The sequence below is a fragment of the Melospiza melodia genome, chromosome 5 (genome assembly GCF_035770615.1).
Source record: "Melospiza melodia melodia isolate bMelMel2 chromosome 5, bMelMel2.pri, whole genome shotgun sequence".
Taxonomy (NCBI): domain Eukaryota; kingdom Metazoa; phylum Chordata; class Aves; order Passeriformes; family Passerellidae; genus Melospiza; species Melospiza melodia.
This window is the reverse complement of record NC_086198.1, coordinates 19,043,367-19,061,347: the sequence shown is the minus strand read 5'-3', so window position 1 is coordinate 19,061,347 and position 17,981 is coordinate 19,043,367. Positions and strand designations below refer to the sequence as shown.

The 17,981-nt window shown below is 40.2% G+C and overlaps 1 protein-coding gene across 5 annotated transcripts in view; it reads right to left on the bottom strand.

The window, feature by feature from the left end:
- Positions 1–1,442: 1,442 nt before the first annotated feature.
- Positions 1,443–17,981, bottom strand: part of EGF (epidermal growth factor) — a 57,385-nt gene continuing 40,846 nt past the window's right edge. For 4 of the 5 annotated variants that reach the window (XM_063156484.1, XM_063156486.1, XM_063156483.1 and 1 more), the window contains 6 exons: positions 16,366–16,485; positions 14,095–14,245; positions 11,328–11,504; positions 8,375–8,477; positions 5,368–5,470; positions 1,443–3,906 (listed from right to left, as the gene is read on the bottom strand). In XM_063156484.1, the coding sequence (XP_063012554.1) occupies positions 3,683–3,906; positions 5,368–5,470; positions 8,375–8,477; positions 11,328–11,504; positions 14,095–14,245; positions 16,366–16,485 (878 nt within the window). In that variant the 3' untranslated portion in view covers positions 1,443–3,682. The remainder of the gene's footprint in view (positions 3,907–5,367; positions 5,471–8,374; positions 8,478–11,327; positions 11,505–14,094; positions 14,246–16,365; positions 16,486–17,981) is intronic. The other variant, XM_063156487.1, reaches the window with a different exon arrangement.

The window sequence follows — 17,981 nt, the reverse complement described above, 5'->3', positions numbered from 1 at the left end:
GCAATAACACCAAGTGTGTCCTGAAGACTAATGGAACACTGTAGGCATCACCCTGAAGTAACATGAGATAAAATTACTCTCAATATGACAAAAACACGATATGTATTGAGAAGGAATAGGCTTCCCCTAATTAATCCCATTCTGAATCACTTTTCACTTTTTCCATAGGTTTTTTTTCTTGGGGTGGTGGGGGGAGGTGGTGGGGGGAGGTTTTCATTCTGGAAGAGATCAGTAAGATGAAAAAATTTTGCCTAAACAGATAAACCTGTGCAAAGCTGCAAGGAGCTGAAAAAGGGATGTAAAAGTAGATGTGTCATGCAGTTCTATGGCTAGAAACCATTGCATCCTCTGTGTCCCTTAAGAATGAGCATGAATCATTCCTCACTTGCTTACAGTGAAAATATAGCTTTAGAGGATTGAAATGCTAATTTCAACAAAGTCAAAATTTACTGAACTAAACAGAGTCACTTTACTCTTTAAAGTGACCCATGGTTTTCTCACTTTGGATTTGTCAAGCTTTTCACCCAATGTGTTTATGAATTCCTCTTTTACAGCTTAATATAACACAGGGTAATTTCATTTTTAAAAGTCAGAGTAGACCAGTAGGATTTAAGATCAATACTAAATTTGTTACTTACAGAGAAATTCTAATAATTTTTAAAAGCATTTTTGATGAAGGAAGTTTAACCAAAAAAACTGAGCAACCTCCAGGATTCAACTATTTTACTTCAACCAACAAGCATGTAAAGCCTGAACAGAACATCTTGGCAAGCAATTAGAAAACATATTCTGAAGCCATGGATAATATTTCCAGATGAATAAGTAGCAGCATTCCTAAGAGTCATTTAGACGTGAACAAAAAGGATTACATGGATTTTATTGGTTTATGGGAAGATATAAATAAAATATAAATGAAAACTTACCATATTCAAGGTGGGATCAAGGTGTGATCTGCAGCAGATAATCCTCATTAGCATAGATTCTCTGGCTGGAGAACAAGAAACCCACAATATCTGCACGTGCTGCACCAGCACATTATAGACTGTGGCTGTATGAAACCAGAGGACGTTTCAGCTTACCTGATGGGAGTCAGCTGAAATCAGAATTTTGTACTCTCATCTCTTAAAAAAAGAGGGACACCAAGGATTTTTGTCTGGTATTTTTTAAAATTTTATTTTATAAATCAATAACTTTATAAACATACAAATAAACCAAATATATTATATTTGTATTGAAATATCCTTTCAAGTTTTTACCCCAAATATTATTTTGAGTTTAGAGCTGAGTTTAGGAAATGTTTAAAACTCCAAACACTCTGATTACAAAAACATATCAGTTTGGTTTCCCTATCTTATTCTGTAAAGTATAGTATCAAATTTAAAGTTAGATCATTGGGAGGAAAGCAAAGTAAACAAAAAAAACCCCAAGATAGAATAGCAAACTAATTTTTAAGAAGTCTGAAACATCTTTATTCAGGCAAGATTCAAAGATACAAATCTTTATTTCTTTTGACTGGGGAAACTTCCAATGAAATGTTGACTGTCACTCGACACAACACTTGCATTTTAAGCACACAAACATACTTCACCAGAAAAACTCAAAGTGCAGGGACCAAAGTCTTTTTGCTGGGAAGCTCTCATGGGAACAAAATGCTTTTTTGGACTGGGGCCTTTGGACCTGGACTCTCTTGACATTAAAATACAAAAGATCATTAACTGAAAGACCGGGGAATCCAAACTAGATGTTTGAACAATGTTAGTGAAATTAAACAATACCAAACTTAAAATCAAATCTATCAAATCCTAATGATTCTACACAGTTGTGGCCTGCTCCTGAACACGGTTTAGTATGCCAACACCTCTCAACTGTTTCTCTTGCTGTGGAAGTACCCTTGATACCATTCACACAAGAGAATGGGTCTTCACTGCTAGTAGTTTCAACTAATCCTTGGAAATGAGTATTTTACAAGCTTGTTCTGAATCCAGAGTTGATGTGGTTAGAAAACAGACTCAACAATTCAAAATCACTTTAGAAGTCAAATAAGTGACAGCCCTCTACAAAACCAGGACTCAGTGTCATTACTGTTTTAACAACATAAAACAAAACTGACTTGACAAAGTTACTCCAGTGTGTAACTATTTTGAATAAGAGGTAAGAGCCTTTCATTACTCTTTCCTTATTGGCCTACAGAACTGGTTAAAAAAAAAAAAATTACAACATTCCTTGCCTTTCAGGCAGGATTCAAAAAGAACCCAGAAAAGCAGAATAGTAAACACAGAAATTAGTAATATTTGCCACTATTATCCATCTTATGAATTACAACGAGCATTAGTGGTGGGCACTATAGCAGAGTTTGAAGGTTACAACAGCAGGCTTCAAAAATGGAGGACAGAGAGATCCCTCACAGATAATAAACTCATTATTAGTAATTCAGCTGATGTTCAGGCATCTTCCAAAACATTCTGAAAACAGCCTTAGGAAGTCAAGACAAGTTGGTGAAAGTCACTTGATATCACAGAATGCTCTGAGTTGGAAGGGACCCACAGGGATCATTGAGTCCAACGCTGAAGTGAAAGGCCTGTACAGGGGTTGAACCCCAACCTTGGTGCTACCAGCAGCAGGCCCTCACCTACTGACCTCATCCCTGCGTACTACAGAGCTTTGCAAGAGAGTAAATAACCTGATACATGTTAGAAATCCAGTTACAAGAAAAAATGGTTCAGTTTTCCAATTGTTCCCTCAGATTCCACAGGCAGCACAAATCAGTTGAGTGGAAGTCAGTCCAAACTGAGGTGGCTTTTTTGTGTTTTTGTCCCACTCCTCCTGGTCTTTTGGAACAGCAATTGGCTGGACTTCTGTCCTCACACTGAGTCCCATATAACGGACCAGGTTTTGGTGTCAGGCACACCTTGTAAGACAAGAACAGCTCCAGCACATGCCTCTCTGCAGGGCTAAAGGCAGACACAAACCCACTTCCTCAACCCAGAAAAAATCCTGTTATGCCCTGAAGGACCAGTGTAGGCTGGGGAAAAAAATGGAGGAATTACCTTTCCCCCTCAAATACTACCCACGCCTAATAACATGTGACTGCAAACCATCCTCCAGTACACAAAACCTTAGAAATTCAAGATCCTATTTGGTGCTTGCTAAGACACAAGAGCATCTCAGGTGGAATCCAAGAAGTTGCACTGCTCTTTCAGCAGCACTGGAGAGAGGCATATTGAGTCCATAAAAATCTTTTAATGGTAAGATCATTTTGAACTAATTTTTCTGCTTTCTCCTCCATTCCTGTTTCTCTGCAGCTTTCCTTGGGTTCCATTTTCTCAGCAGTTTCTAAACTCTGTGTGTGTAAAGATCACTACTTGCAACAAGCTCCCTTAGAGAATGCTTATCACTGATAAATCACCCACTTGACTCTCTTCCTCCCAATGACCTTTCAGCAGGCAGGTAATGAAGTTAGCAGCAGTGAGACTTATAGAGTACTCACTGCCAACATGTTCCTCACAGTAATTCCTCCAAGCAGAGATGACAGGGAAGGAGTGGCAAAAACTCTGTTTTGTTCTGAATAATGGTGGGTTTTTTATAAAGAAGGTTTTAAGGAAAAAAAGAGTGTTGCTTCAGTGTTTGTGAGTTCCCATCCTTTGCTGACTTCCTTCTTTTCCCATTCAAACACAGACTGCTTCTAGTCTGGCTGCATCAGCAGGCTGGCTGGGGCAAGGTTGCAAGGTTCCCTTTCTGGCAGGGGATTGGGATGGATGCTCCAGGGAGCCTGGGGAGAGCTCTTCACTGCTGCCATGGAGTGGCGCGATTTCTCACCAACGGGACCCTCTTCTCGGTGGTCTTGTTCTCTCTCCTCTTCTGCCAAAGTCTCTGCTGCTTTGTCATGTGTTACAGGCTGCTCTTCCTCTGGAGAAAACAGATATGTGTTACTGAAAGCCATGTGAAAAGATTGACACCTGCTAAGCTGAAAGAAATGTAGTGGCAGCTTTGAGAGAAGAAAGCTGTGAAAGAATGCACAGAATCACAGAATCAGGTTCAATACCTCACAGAAGAACAAAAAAAAAAAAAGGCAAAGTCAAGAACTTGCATCACATTTTAAGAAATTACTTGTCTTAGGCTAGATTGATGGTTTTCTTTTTTAATTCATAGCAGAGAAAGGCATGCCAAGACTACCTGCCTGGCAAAATTAAAATCTCTGCTTTAAAGTCAAAAGATCTTAGAATTATTTACTGGCACGGAATAAGAACTTCCTTTAACATGTTAAAAAAATTACCAGATTATTTACTGATCTTGTTGTCTAAGAAAATGGAATCACTTCTGCTAAAATTTTTATGAAAAAATCAGACACCTGTCATAGGAAATTTCTGTTCCATACCTGCATCTGATAAAGCTGTAAATGAAAACAGAATCTCCTAATGAGAAACATCAGTGCTCCTTTGCTGGACAGTAAGGTTCTACACATGTTCCCAATATTAGACCATCTAAGTAAATGTGAGGCACATTTTCTACTGATGAATAAAGTGACTACTCAGTGTATGTCTAAGGACAGGACTGGCAATTCTGAAAATCCTGCAAGATTCCTGGATGTTTGTATCCTCAAACATTTGTATTTGCATATTTCTAAGTGGCTGAGGCAAACTGGCATCTCTAGTAACTTCTGCAATTAGGAAGTATATATGGTAAATAAAACAAATGTCTTAGGGTATTAGTCTCCCTCCAACAGTTTTCACCATCTGAGCAATTATAGATCCAGTTGCCACCTAGAAGTCAGTAGTTCCTAAAATTCAGAGTGGTTCAGCTGGTAATTTGAGGGTCATGGAAGCCCATTCTGTGCTTCTGTGCCACCTGCTGCCTTTGGACCAGTGATGAGAGGTGCATTTCCTCCATTCATCTCATCTTTGTTTAAGCACCAAACACTGCCCAAGCAGTCAAACACCTTGTTTAAAACCTTGTTAAAAAGCAGAGCTGCAGCTGCTGCTACGGGGTGAAACTTGGATTCCTCACACCTTCCCAGTTTTCCTGCCTGAACTAATAAGGACTGTCAAAGTGTGCTGCTCCATGGACATCCATTCCCCAACAGTGTGATGGGCATAACTTCACCTGCAAGGCTCTGAAGGTCTATATTAATGCAAACATCTGATATCCCTCTATCACAAGAACCCTCTGGCTTGTTCTGTGTGAAAGCACTGTTGTAGTGTAGTTTCTCATGGTTAATCTGCAAAATGTAGGACTGAATGGTCTGTTCACATCAATACAAACATAGGCTCTGCCAAAAATAAAATCTGGATTTCTCTGTCTCCTCTACCAGTCACTGCTACTGCTGGTACAAGTGAGGAGAGAGCTAATAAGGAAGGACATCCTACTCACCAGACTCTGAAGGACAGGCAGGATGAGGATCTGCTGTCTCACACTCAATTAGATCAACTGCTTTAGTCTCCAGAGAACTGTTACCCTCCTTAAAAACCGCAAACTGCAAATACATACAATATGCACAAAATATGCAGAGCCCAAATTAATAAAAAAACAAATTGGTTTTCTGAAACCCAAGAGGCAAACTAAAAGGGCCACACACACCAACCACAGAACAGGGAAAAAGGCCATCCTGGCTTCTGGGATGACCCCTCCCCCTGCAGGTAATTAAACATTTGAGTTTATGACAGCCCCAGTCTTTCTTTGGAAAGTGCACAGTCTCAGTCTAGCTAAGAACTGCTGTCTTGCTTGCAAATCAACATTTCCAATGGCAAGGACAAAAGTTCATGAAAATCAACCCTCTCCATAGTACTGAGGGCCATTTTTAAAGTATTAAATATATCTGCAGGAATCTAGACCTCAGGAAACTCTGTCAAACCCAGGGAAGAAAGCAAGCCTCCCTTCCTGGCTCTCAGCATCTCCTGCAGGATGTGGTTCCATCACACCACAGTGACAGTGGAAGTCAGAAGATGAGACCCTCTGCGGGAACATTCTGAAAGGACCAGGGGTAAAACAGAAAAAAATGGGATAGAGGAAAGCCATGTGAAGGACTATGATGAAATTGTACAGAGGGAAAGATGAAAAACCCTTAAAGGGGGGAGGTTTAAAGAGCAGAGACAGGGAAGAAAACATCTGTAAATAAGATGCTCCAACCAAAGGACTGGCAGATTCAGAGGTCCTGGTGGATAACTGGTGGATTTATGTGGATAGAATACACATGTAGCAGGTGCACCTATTTAGGCATCAGTTAATTTCTGTAAAATCTGTACTTTTACATCTGCTAACCCACATGTGACCAACCCCTGGCAGAGATACACACAGTTCTGCAAAATATTTTTGACTGTGCAAAGCAAAACAGTTGGCGGATGAAAAGTCTCAGAACAGCATCAAAATCCAGGCACATGTAGAAGTTTACCAAGGCTTACATATCAGCAGGAATAACCCAGCCTGGCTTATGGAAATCTAATATGAATGTAAAAAAAATATGCAGGCATACCCTCAGCTAATTGCACCCTCACCTGGCAGAAAAGATGTAAAGGGAAAAGTGAATGATGCTTGGTCAATTTGTAGGTATAGTTTCAGTATCACGATACCTAACTTTTGATGTGTGTGATAGCACAAAATCTTGTTATCCTCTGCATCAAGCCAGACAGGCAAAAGGAAGCAAGTCTTTGCACTCTCTCTCAGCAGCCTCACAAATGAACAGTGGCACTGAGGACCACCAAAGGAGTGAAATTCACGAGCTCCTTACAGTTGCTGCATACACAAGACACAGTCCCAATATGAAGTCCTTTGTTAAGATCATTGACATTATGTAGCTCAATAGTACCCAAAAACCTAAAAGTTGAGCAACTATAGCTTTCTGTCCCTGATGTAGTATAACCTTTTTCATTTACATAAAGCTCTGCAATAACCTCCTTGAAGTGAATAGCACAAATGGACAACTTCCTGCAGCTTTTTGGCAGTTCTGATGTCCTAACCTGAGTGCATGCTTGCATGAAGCCCTGCTGAACTTAACAATCAATGGCTACATCAGCACAGAGAAAATCACATGCATGAAACCACAGCAATCGTTACTGAGTAAGCAATTAGCAAAGGGTCACTGATTTCCTCTTCCAGTGTGCAACAAGCCATTGCAATAAATTATTAATGTATTCCATGTCTCCTGGTGCATAGTGAAATGTAACACACATGTATAACAGATGTAAGAGCTTGATTTGTTTTTGTTGATTCAGTCCATTGCTTAGCTGTTTAGTTGCTTTATATTCAAGCAAAAATGTCACTGGTGACCAGCATTAACTGCAGGGTCAGCAGAAGGTGGGGACAGAGCTGATGGGCTGCAGGCCTCATGGAGCACTGCTCCCTGGCAGTGAACTGTTCTCAGTCCCAACAAATGTTTCTGCTTTTCTCAACTTCGGGTATTTTACAAACTGTGGATTTTACTTCTACTGTGAACAAATTATGGCATTGCCATGACTCAGCTCATTTGCTGTCTAATACCTGAAGGAAATGTGCTGATAATAAAATGTGCATAAGAGCATGCAGATGACCAGCTAAGGAACAATATGCCACAACCAGGGACAAGTCGACCCAGTACTACCAACATATGTTTGACAGAGTGCTTCAGTGGCTACCCACTCACAAGTCCTGCCAGACACTCTCACTAAATCACTTGCAAGGCCATTCTAAGAATCTCAGACAGCACAGAAGCAGCCACAGATGCCAATTATGTCACTTGACAACTTCAAGTTCCAACTGCGATCACCCAGCAGTGTAATGTTATTCTAATGCCAGTCAGAACCAGATCCTTAAACCAGATTTTATAGGGCTAAAAACAGCTTCAAAAACGACAGCAACCACAGGCCTGTACAACCAGACCATGTCGGCATTCTTACCTACACCAGTGCAAAATTGGAACTTTATATATCCTACCAAGCTGCCTGATAAAATCCTGGTTGTTTTTCTTTACAAGGCAGCAGCTTCTAATACAAGACATTTAATTTCATCAAGCCTCAAAATAGAGTTCAACATCTCATGTAGCACACACAATACTTGGCTTCCAAGAAGGCTTTTTTACAGAGGGCATACTTTCCTGTGAAAATAACTGTGTGATATGCCATGTCATCACATTGCCATTTCCTTAATTTAGAACACAGTTCCCCAACTGTTGTGTTCAAAGCTAACAATAACACTGGCTAATGGTTGCAATACATCCAGGCAGCTGTGAACTTTGAGGGATAACAATGAGGTAAGATGAACTGGGGTTCACAGCAAAGCGCTTGATGACTCTGGCAGTTATTTAATGTATTTAAGATGTGAATTATTTGATGGATAATCTCAAGTGGATCCCTAACACTCTTTGATCCTTCCTGATTCCCTCTCCACTCCACATTAATATGGTTACCAGAGAGTTGTTGCCAGTAGGTGTTACGCTCTCATTGTCAGCGCGGCTGCTGGCAGCTCTTATCGCTTCTGCACAGAGGTTCTTCTTATACAAATTCTGACTTCTGAAACAGAACAAAAGCTGAAGCCAATTATTTTGCTCAGAGAGGAACAGATGCTTTTTTCACACATTATTCTATCAGTATTCACAGAAGTACATAGATTTTGTTTTCTCTCACTGTTTTGTGTATTGCTATCCCTTACCGCACAGTGGTTAAAACAAACAGCTTGTCAGAAAAAGAAGTCAGTAAGAAGTGCACAAATGCTTGTTCCCATGTGCAATCTGTAAAGGGTCATTCATTGGAATGAACAATGGGCCTCATAATTTTAACTAGAACCTTCCATTTTCTTACATTATTCTATTTATAATACATTTATCTTACAAAGATTTGTTTCAACCAATGCAATGAAGAGTGTTTGTGGGCGAAGCTCAGAAATAGAAAGCTGACTGTATTTTTGTACACTGTTGGTAGCTACAGTTATGAAAGTCACTTTTTTATTCATCTCCATCATTTATGCAAAGCACCAGTTTCAGAAGTTACTATGAAATAAACAAACTGAAAGTCTCAAAAAGCTTGGAAATAAGCTCTTCCAGGAAAAATTCATGACCCACCGAATTGGCTTTAGGGGAAAAAGCTATGAGTACAATCTGGAGCTAGAAAAGGTATGAATAATCAGCCCTAAGAGGCTACTTACATAAATTCAAAGACTGTTATTTTTGCAGTTAAACAGTAATCACTTATAAGGCAGTATTAAAAGCCCATATAGGCCCAAAGGAAAAAAATTATTTTACTTCTCTTGAGATCCAAATCAGTATATCTTTACTCACTTTACAAGCACATTTTTGCCCTTCTAAGCATCAGCTAAAAAAAAAAATAATCTTATAGTCTTCAGATTCTGGAAGTCTGAGTTTATAACATCTTTTCACTTGATCTATTTTAACTAAAATTTAGTAGATATTTGCCAACAAAAATAGCAATTTTCCTTTTACTTAGGAAATTTCCTTTTATTTCTACATAGCTTTTATATACTAACTGAGAAAGTTCACATGGCATAATTATCATATATTGCTCCCTTCACGAAAATACGATGTTAATAAATTTTGCTTTGTGCAGCCTTGGCCAACTGAGGTGGAGGAATTGTAGGTGTTGAATCTATGATTCAGGTTTGGTGGTTTGGGGTTTTTTTGGTTTTTGGTTTTTGTTGGGTTTTTTTTTGTTGTTGTTTTTTTTTTTTTTTTTTTTGTGGAAAAGAGTTGTTTCTTTTCTTTCCAAGAAAGATAAGAAACTTGGCACACTATACAGTCAGACTGCATAAACCTAACATTAAGAATCACCCAGTGCTCTTCAGCAGACAACAGTGATTGAATAAACCAACACAACCCTGCCGCACATTCGGCCTTCAGTTCCCACATTTTCAAACCAGCAGGTGTAGACCTCCAGCTTCATTTCCTTCAATTAAAAGGAGATTGGCATCTCCTTTTTGCAGGGGAAGGAACAGGACTATCAAAGACTTAATCGGTACATTTTGAAATACAGTAGATTATCTGAAAAAGTGGTATAGCAATTTCAACCCAAATACTGATTCCCAAACTCCACTTAAATAGGGATTTTAGATCAGCAGTTTAATTTTGATCTGGTTATACTAGTAATTGCTGCAGTTCAAACTCAGTCAAGTGTGTAATTGAAAACCTGTTGTTGTGGTAAATAGTTATATTGATCAAAAGCATTTGGCAAGAAAGAAACATAAATCTGGGAGAAATTACAGAAGAGTGAAGTAGGGAAGAAATTTAATACTTTCATACATTTTAACAAATCATATTCTGTCTATTTTTCATAAGATAATATATGAAATATATAAGAAATATAAGAATGTCATAATTTTTCTGTTCTTTTTTATCCACTGATTGAAATCTGAACCCCAGGTTATGAGAAAAAAACAGGCTGCACTTAGCTTTAATTCTGGACCCCTTACAGGAATTAAGAGAAAATACCAAATTTTGCTGCTTTCCTGCTCTTGTGGACTAAATATGCTAAGAACCATTACATAAGAATGAAAAACACTAGCTTGCATAGTTAACTTCTTTTGTAGCTTAACTTTTTATGTCTAGGAGGATCTAATTTTAAAATTGACCTAAACCACAAACAAAAATCCTGCATTTAAATCAGCCTCTGAGAACAGCTGTCTGCCAAGGTCATGGCCAAAAGACTCTAGCTTAAATGCTTAATACTTTCCAGTCTAAGGGACACCGATGACATTTAATTTCACATCAGACTGGGTTCTTAAATAGTGACCGTTGGAATTCTTTTTGCCACAGGAAGAATCCCAAATCTGTGCAATTCATTACAGCCATGGAAAATGCCAGGGTGTACTTTTACAGCAAATGTGCTTAGACTCACTCCCCTGATTTTACTCTCTCTGCTGCCAGGAAAACTGCTTCCGTGTTCACTGCTGGAAGCATCACTCCGTAAGTTTGATGCCTCCAGCAGTGAACGTGGAAACAGTTCGCTGTTTCCTACTAGCCTTAGGCAGGTTAGTAGGCAAAGAAATTTTCGGGTGGAATTCTACGCTCAATGGGAAACAAAAGCCAGCTCATTGAATAGCTGGCAGAGAAGAGCCAGCCCGTACCATGAGAGTTCCAGCCATCTAGAGCTGTGAAGGGAAAGGCAGGAAGAAGTAAATGGCATGTTCCTGAGCTCTAGCAAGGTCTGTTCCCCTTCCCTCCAGACACCTGTGCTCACTAACCCCAACACGAGTTCTGCGGGCAAGGGACACCCCAGAACCCTCTGCATTATTCCCAGAGCCAGGAAAAGAAAAGAGCGGGAGCTCCCAGCAGCTGAGGAGCAGGTCCGGTTGTGAGCCCCCGCTCTCTGCGGGCAGCCTCAGGAGGGGCAGGCCGGCGTTGGCAGCAGTACCTGCGGCGGAGGGCGGCCAGGGCAGCCAGCAGCAGCAGCAGCAGCAGCAGCGCCAGCCCGGCGGCCGCGCCCGCGGTGATGGCGATGCTCCGCACCTTGGCCCGCCCGGCGCGATGCTGCTCCCACCACTCCAGGTCGCTGAACTGGCAGCGCTCGCCCACGTAGCCCGTCACACAGCTGCCAAGGAAAGAAAGAGGGACACGGGGGACGCGCTGAGCGGCGGCAGGGCTCGGCCCCGGACCGCCACCTCCCATCGATGCACCGCTGGTCACCACTACAGAAACATCTGGCTCACTTCAGCATGGGGAAGACAAAACCATTTTAAAGGTATGCGGTTGAAACCTGTAGAATCCAGTATTGAAAGTATTTTTATTTTTCTCTTTTTCCCCTTTTTTTTTTTTTTTTTTGTACTGTTATTTTTTACTGGTATTGAATTGCCTATAGAATTGTACAGAGAGGTTGTTATTACCAGATTCCTATGGGTTAAAGAGTAGGGGGAAAAGTTTCTTAAATTCTGTAAATCCTGCTGTGTGATTAGTGTTTCCCTAAGATTTTCCATTAAACTTCCTTCAGCAGCAAGCTTCCCTTTAAAGTAGGCAGGACAGGACCAACTTGTATTTTCAGAGTGACTTGATTAGGAGAATCAAATTTTAATCTCAATCTTTACTGTAAAATTAAAGATGAATGAAAGTATTTTAAAAACCCATGCATAAGAAATATCTTCATTTAGAAATATCTTCAAAACTTACTTTGAATATAAGCTTCTTCCGTAGACAGTTTTTGTTTATTTGACTGGTTTTACCATTGTAAAACCCAACACAGAAATATCCTATCTATGCATGAAACCCTCAAATCAAAACTACTAGAAAGTGAGAAATACATCAAAAAAATAATCTCAGCCTAGTTTTACTACACAAGGCAAGACATAAATAATAAATGGAAAAAATGAAAAGTCTATTCAGCTCATAACAATCTCTCAGCAATGTAGACTCAACTCATCACAATTCTAATTGGTCTAATTTTACTCAAGTCCAAGAGCTAGTCAGATGAGAAAAAGAAGCGGGATTTGACCTGCAGCAGCTTTTACCTAATGTCATGAAAATGTTATATCAGCATTCATTATTAAGTCAGGCACAAGCACTCTCATTCTGTTAAAATTTAGAATGTGTGTGCACTGGAAGGCAGAAAAAATGCTAATTTTTTAATGTTAAATTACAGTTAATTGCAAACATGCTGGCAGATCATACACTACATTTCTAGTGTATGATCAAATGATCATTTATTAATTAAAATACAAATCACATTTGGTATGTGGTTTTTGCTGGGTAACATTTTTCCATTCCTTCCCTTCTGCAGTTAATAAATCAGAGCCTACATGAATGAATGCTGCCATCTAGTGAGGATTCAGCGGGGACAGGATCCAGCAACACCCACACACAAATCCCAACATCATGGCCAAGCAAGGTTGCTCTTAAGTTTTTTACTGCTTCCACTTCCAAAACTGAAAAACATGTACATTTCAATTCTCATTATGCACTAACATGCAACAAATAAAAGAAAAACAAATGTGATCTAATTTGAAAGTTCTGCAGGTTTAGACTCTTCTAAAGAAGAAACTTCTGAGGTGAAAATAGATAGTTCACTATACCTCTAAAAGTTACACTAAAAATTCAAACCCAGAGATTGGTACTTCAAAAAGTACCAGAGATGACCATGAGTCTGTCTCCCATAATGTGTTTGCCCAAGGGCTTTGCTGAGCTCAAGAGATCTACAGCACAAAGCATTGACTTCATTCCCATAAATGCACATGAGACACATTCCTTTCATATTCTTACAGGTACGGAGGTCTGTAGGCAAGGGAGACCACTCATACTTCAAAATAGGAAAGCCTGAGGCACAGAGAGAGATTTTCCTACCCTGGAACAGTATCTGCCCCCTGTACAGGTCCTCACTTACCCCCTGTGACCCCAGGGGAGGAGGCAGGCATTGGATTTGTCCCATTGCAAAGATTTTATGCTTGATTTTGAAGAAAGATTCTGAGTACAGCTTCAAATATAATCAGGTTACACACTTAAATGCCAGCACTAAATGTTTTGAAGAAATGATTACCCCATGGAACTAGGTTGTCACATTGACTTAGCCAAGGCTGACTTCTGAGGAGATGAGATTCTCCTGGCGTTTATCAGTACCTTCATTTGGGGAACCCAGAATTAGGCTTCACAAAAATATTGACAGGGTCAAAAATATTGACAGGGGAAGTAGGTTTCAAATTTGACGTCTCATTGTAACTCTTCCTGTTTTTAGAGGGCAATTATATCCTACTCATTTCTGTAAAGGAAGAGGTGACAGCAGAAGATTGCTCCCTGGCCCCAGTCAGAGAAGGCAAGACAGAGTTGTCCTCTTCCATCCCAGCGAATGCTACACAGGAACAGCAAGGCCAACAGGGAGGTGCAGTCAGCAGGACATGTACAGGAGAGAGAGAAGGCACCTCTTGCAAGTCATCTAACAAGTTACCACCCATTTCCAAAGTAAAGAATCAAGTGCTCAGGGAACAAATCCAATCCTACCATGAATTGCAATGGAGTGGCCATGCACTGAAAATTACACTGATCACTTACAGGAAAGAGGAGATTCAAATGCTAATGAGTGACATGAGGGATGAGCAGATCATTCATGGACAAACTCTTTTCAATGCCTGCAGTAAACAGAGGGTAGCATTCCAAGGGTACCATTGTTCAGCAGAGAAAATACAAATTTCTGTACTTACTTGCAGGCATAGTCTTGTAGGTCAGAAACATAATTGCACACTCCACCATGGAGGCAGTATGACTCGTAGGAAGGAGGACATCCTACAACATCACCTTGCACAGCCTTTGTAGTGTACTCACTGCTGACAGCAGCTGGGGGAACAGTAGATTCTGAAACAGAGAGTTTCAAAGGGACATCTCAAACTTTTGGCCTCATTGGTAACATAATCTTATGAAAGAGTTCCAGAACTTCAAGGTACTAAACTAGGCAAAAATATCCAGTTTCTATTTATTACTTGTTTTTTCCTATCTTCTTATGCTGTTATCAAACTTAGGCAAGCATAAATATAGATAAAATTACTAAATATGATATATTGATATGGAAATATTATTTATAAATATATATTATATATTATTAAGTATTATTGTTTATACATTATATGTAACTTATTATTTATAAATATATAGATATTAATATACCATGTTTATTAGTATGATACAATAATATCTTAATATATTAATATAGTATATAAATATATAAATATTTAAGATTTACAGTGAAAGACCTACAGAGATTGACTGAGTTCCGTGTGTTTACTTGTATGAGCCCGGCCCTGAAGAAAAACTGCACCAACTATCTAGGTGCTTACTCTGAAATGATTTTTGCAACTTATGAAGTTTTGACAAATGGTAAATCTCTACTATGTATAAATCACCAGAGTGAGAGGCAGAGGTGAAAGGTGACTGTATTTCATGCACTTGGATCTCAGATTCAGAATCTTTCACAAGAAACTTGAGATTCTTATGCAGATTATTTCTACTCTGCTGCCATTCAGTTAATTGCACGTATGTGTAATGGCAGATCACACTTTTTACTGTTTCAGGTAGCTCAGGTGCAGATAAGAGCATCACTGGGGGAGCAGGGAGCCCTGTGGCTCTGCCAAAGCGTTCTGCAGCCTGCTCTGAATCACACTTGCTGCCACCTACACACCTATCCAAACCAGCTGGTTTTAAAGGTAGCACAAATATCTCTGCACAGCATGACCACAGTGCAGACATGCCCTTACAGAAAAGGAGTGCTTTCATGCCTGCTTTGGTGCTACAACAAACCTGTAGGTCAGAACAAAACAGCTGCATGGCAAAGAATTTCTGGCAGCAAGGATTGGCAGAGACACACCTGATCATTCTCATATAATTATGGGGTCAGTTCTATGACTCACACCAGCTTTATTGCAACATGACCTTCAATGACATTTGGGCTTTAAAATTTCATTTGCAGGAGAACTGCCATGGCAAAGAGCCTGAATGGAAAGAGATGAGTGATTATAGTGAACCCCAGGTGTGTATGCATTCAACAAAGAAAATTTCATCATGCTAAAAGAGCTTATTAGGCAAAGAGCTAAAACAATGTGTTAACATCTATAAAGACATAGGATCAGACTGACACATGAGAGACCTAGGAAACATTACTTCCAAGTCACGCATCATTTAAAATCATCATTTCCTGAGTGACACCTGAAACTACTGAAAGATTAAGTGACTGAAATGGGAGTGGAAATCCTGATAGGTGCTCTATTTAAGAAAGCTGTAATTTCATTGTTTTTCTGAAGAAACAGCTCTGTGACAATGTCCCTCCATCATCAGAAAGTCACTCAATCTGGAGTAAAATTCACCCTGACCAAGCTGGCTGACACAGAGTAGAAGAATGAGTCACTCTCAATTTCAGAGAATGCTGCTACCTCATTGAGGCACCAAAATGAAGGTCAGATAGTCACTAGTGCTGAACTTTTAGCAATTCCCTTCAGTAAATTGATAATCAGATTTTCTAAGGAATTTCAGAGCCCTTTTGAGCAATTAGTGACTGGAACTGAAAGACAAGCTTATACTGAAGAATCAAAGGGCACTTAAATCATGTGCATTTTCTCTGCTAGCCTTCTGCAAAGTAACAGAAGGCACGGGGAGTTTGAAAAATGGCACAGACTGAAATTACACTCAAAAATTGTTCCAAGGAGCATTTACTTCTGCTGTAGATTGTAAATGACATTTGATAGATTTGTTGGTACGTTTAGACAGTAAAAAATTTACGTTGAACCTTGATGTAGATATTTCCTTACTAAACTTGGATCTGCTCTCCTTCACCACAGACTCCCAAAGGCAGTGCTAAATGGATCCACAAACTGGTCAGGATGTTCCTATACAGGGGTGCCTTAGTTTCCAGGTATAACAATTTATCCAAGGACACAGCCTAATTAAGGGCCACTTTGTTGTATTTGCTCACTGCGTTTACTCACTGCAACCGTCGCCAGTCCCAGAAGCATGATCAGCACACGAGCAAGTGAAGTTTCCTTCTGTATTTGTGCAGGTCATGTTCTCTCCACAGGTGTGGGACCCCGTCTTGCACTCATCAATATCTGTCACCCAAACAGTCTGCAGTTAGAAGAATGAAATGCCTCAGAGCATCGGCTAAAAGGGCAGCAGTTGCAGCACTGCTCTCCCCAGGCAGTGGGGGAAACACCAGAGACCTCTCCCTGTGCAAACATGCCTTCATGGAAAGCCTAATGGAAAAACAACCAGCTTATTTTCTATAGCAAGAACTGCTGTGCTGCTGCAGAAACTCTCCACAGGGAGAAGGAGGGAAAGGCTTCCCCATGAAATGTAACAAATGCAGCAGAGTTGAAGAGGAGACTTATTGTTACCAGATCGTTCTCCTGGCATTGCTAGTCCTAGCTTGCAGCCTGGATCTATATGTTGGCACTCTAGCAGAAGGGTTTGGGAGTGGGGAGCTGCCCACCCCTGTACCACCCACCTAGTTCAGCCTAACAAGAGTTTAGGCAGAAGAAAAGTGTCTAGAAACCTACAGGTTTATTCAGTTTGTGTAAACACTTCAATAAGTGAGGTTCTGAGTGACTGTGAAGAGGCTCGTACACATCTCTGACCCCCATTCTGCCGCACCCCCTCCTCCTGCCCCCACACTTCTCTGCAAAGCCCATGGCAGCAGTTCCTGCCAGACTGGCCACCTGCACCTTGCTAAGTGATGAAGCATCCCCCTCAAAGGTGAAACTTTTGGTTCACTCAGCCAAGTTTGAGAGCTTCTGATTCGTTTTATGATCCGTCAGCAGAATAAATGGGCCAGGTCTGATTTGGGGAATCACAGATCTGCTACCCCAATTTTTGTGAAATGATTGCTTAAACTGCTTGGAATTTTTCTATAGTAAAATTAACATGATCTAGCTCAAAACAGTACAGAAAATTCAGAGCACTTAAAAAAAGCAGGGGAGGAGGGGAGCACAACTGCTGCAGTTTCATGAAATGTGATTTCACCAACACCACACAAACTCATGTGTGGTGTATTATCACTGAACATACCATCACATTCCTGGACACTGTGCATGCTTGCAGGCACTTACAACTGAAGCACAAAATCACTTACCAGTTTCTGGCTTTCAGTACATTTCAAGTCATCAAACACAAAATTAGTTTCAGTTATGTTTGCATCTTAGTAATACTACATCTTTTATCAGCTGAGAATCTATTTTCTGGACTTAAAGACTTCGGGAAAATAATAGACTTTTTTTCAATGACAGTGGAAGGTACTACATCCTGAGCAACTATTCCACAGTGCAGTGGTAAGTAAGACAGTAAAGCTCAGGGCTGCTTGAGAATTTGCCTTCTAGGTTGTGCTAGGTCTGCAAGAGGACCTTGTAACTTCGGTGTGCACTTCCATCTGCACTTCCAAACACCCTCAAAGAGGTGAGCTCTGCCTCTGACCCCTGCAGGCAAAAGGCCTTCTTGATTCTTCTCTGATACTTTCCACATTCTACCCATAATAATGATATTGCTTTTAATTTTTCAGTCATCCTAATCAGTGTTGAAGAACCAAGGCCAGTAAAGATTATGTTAGAATTGG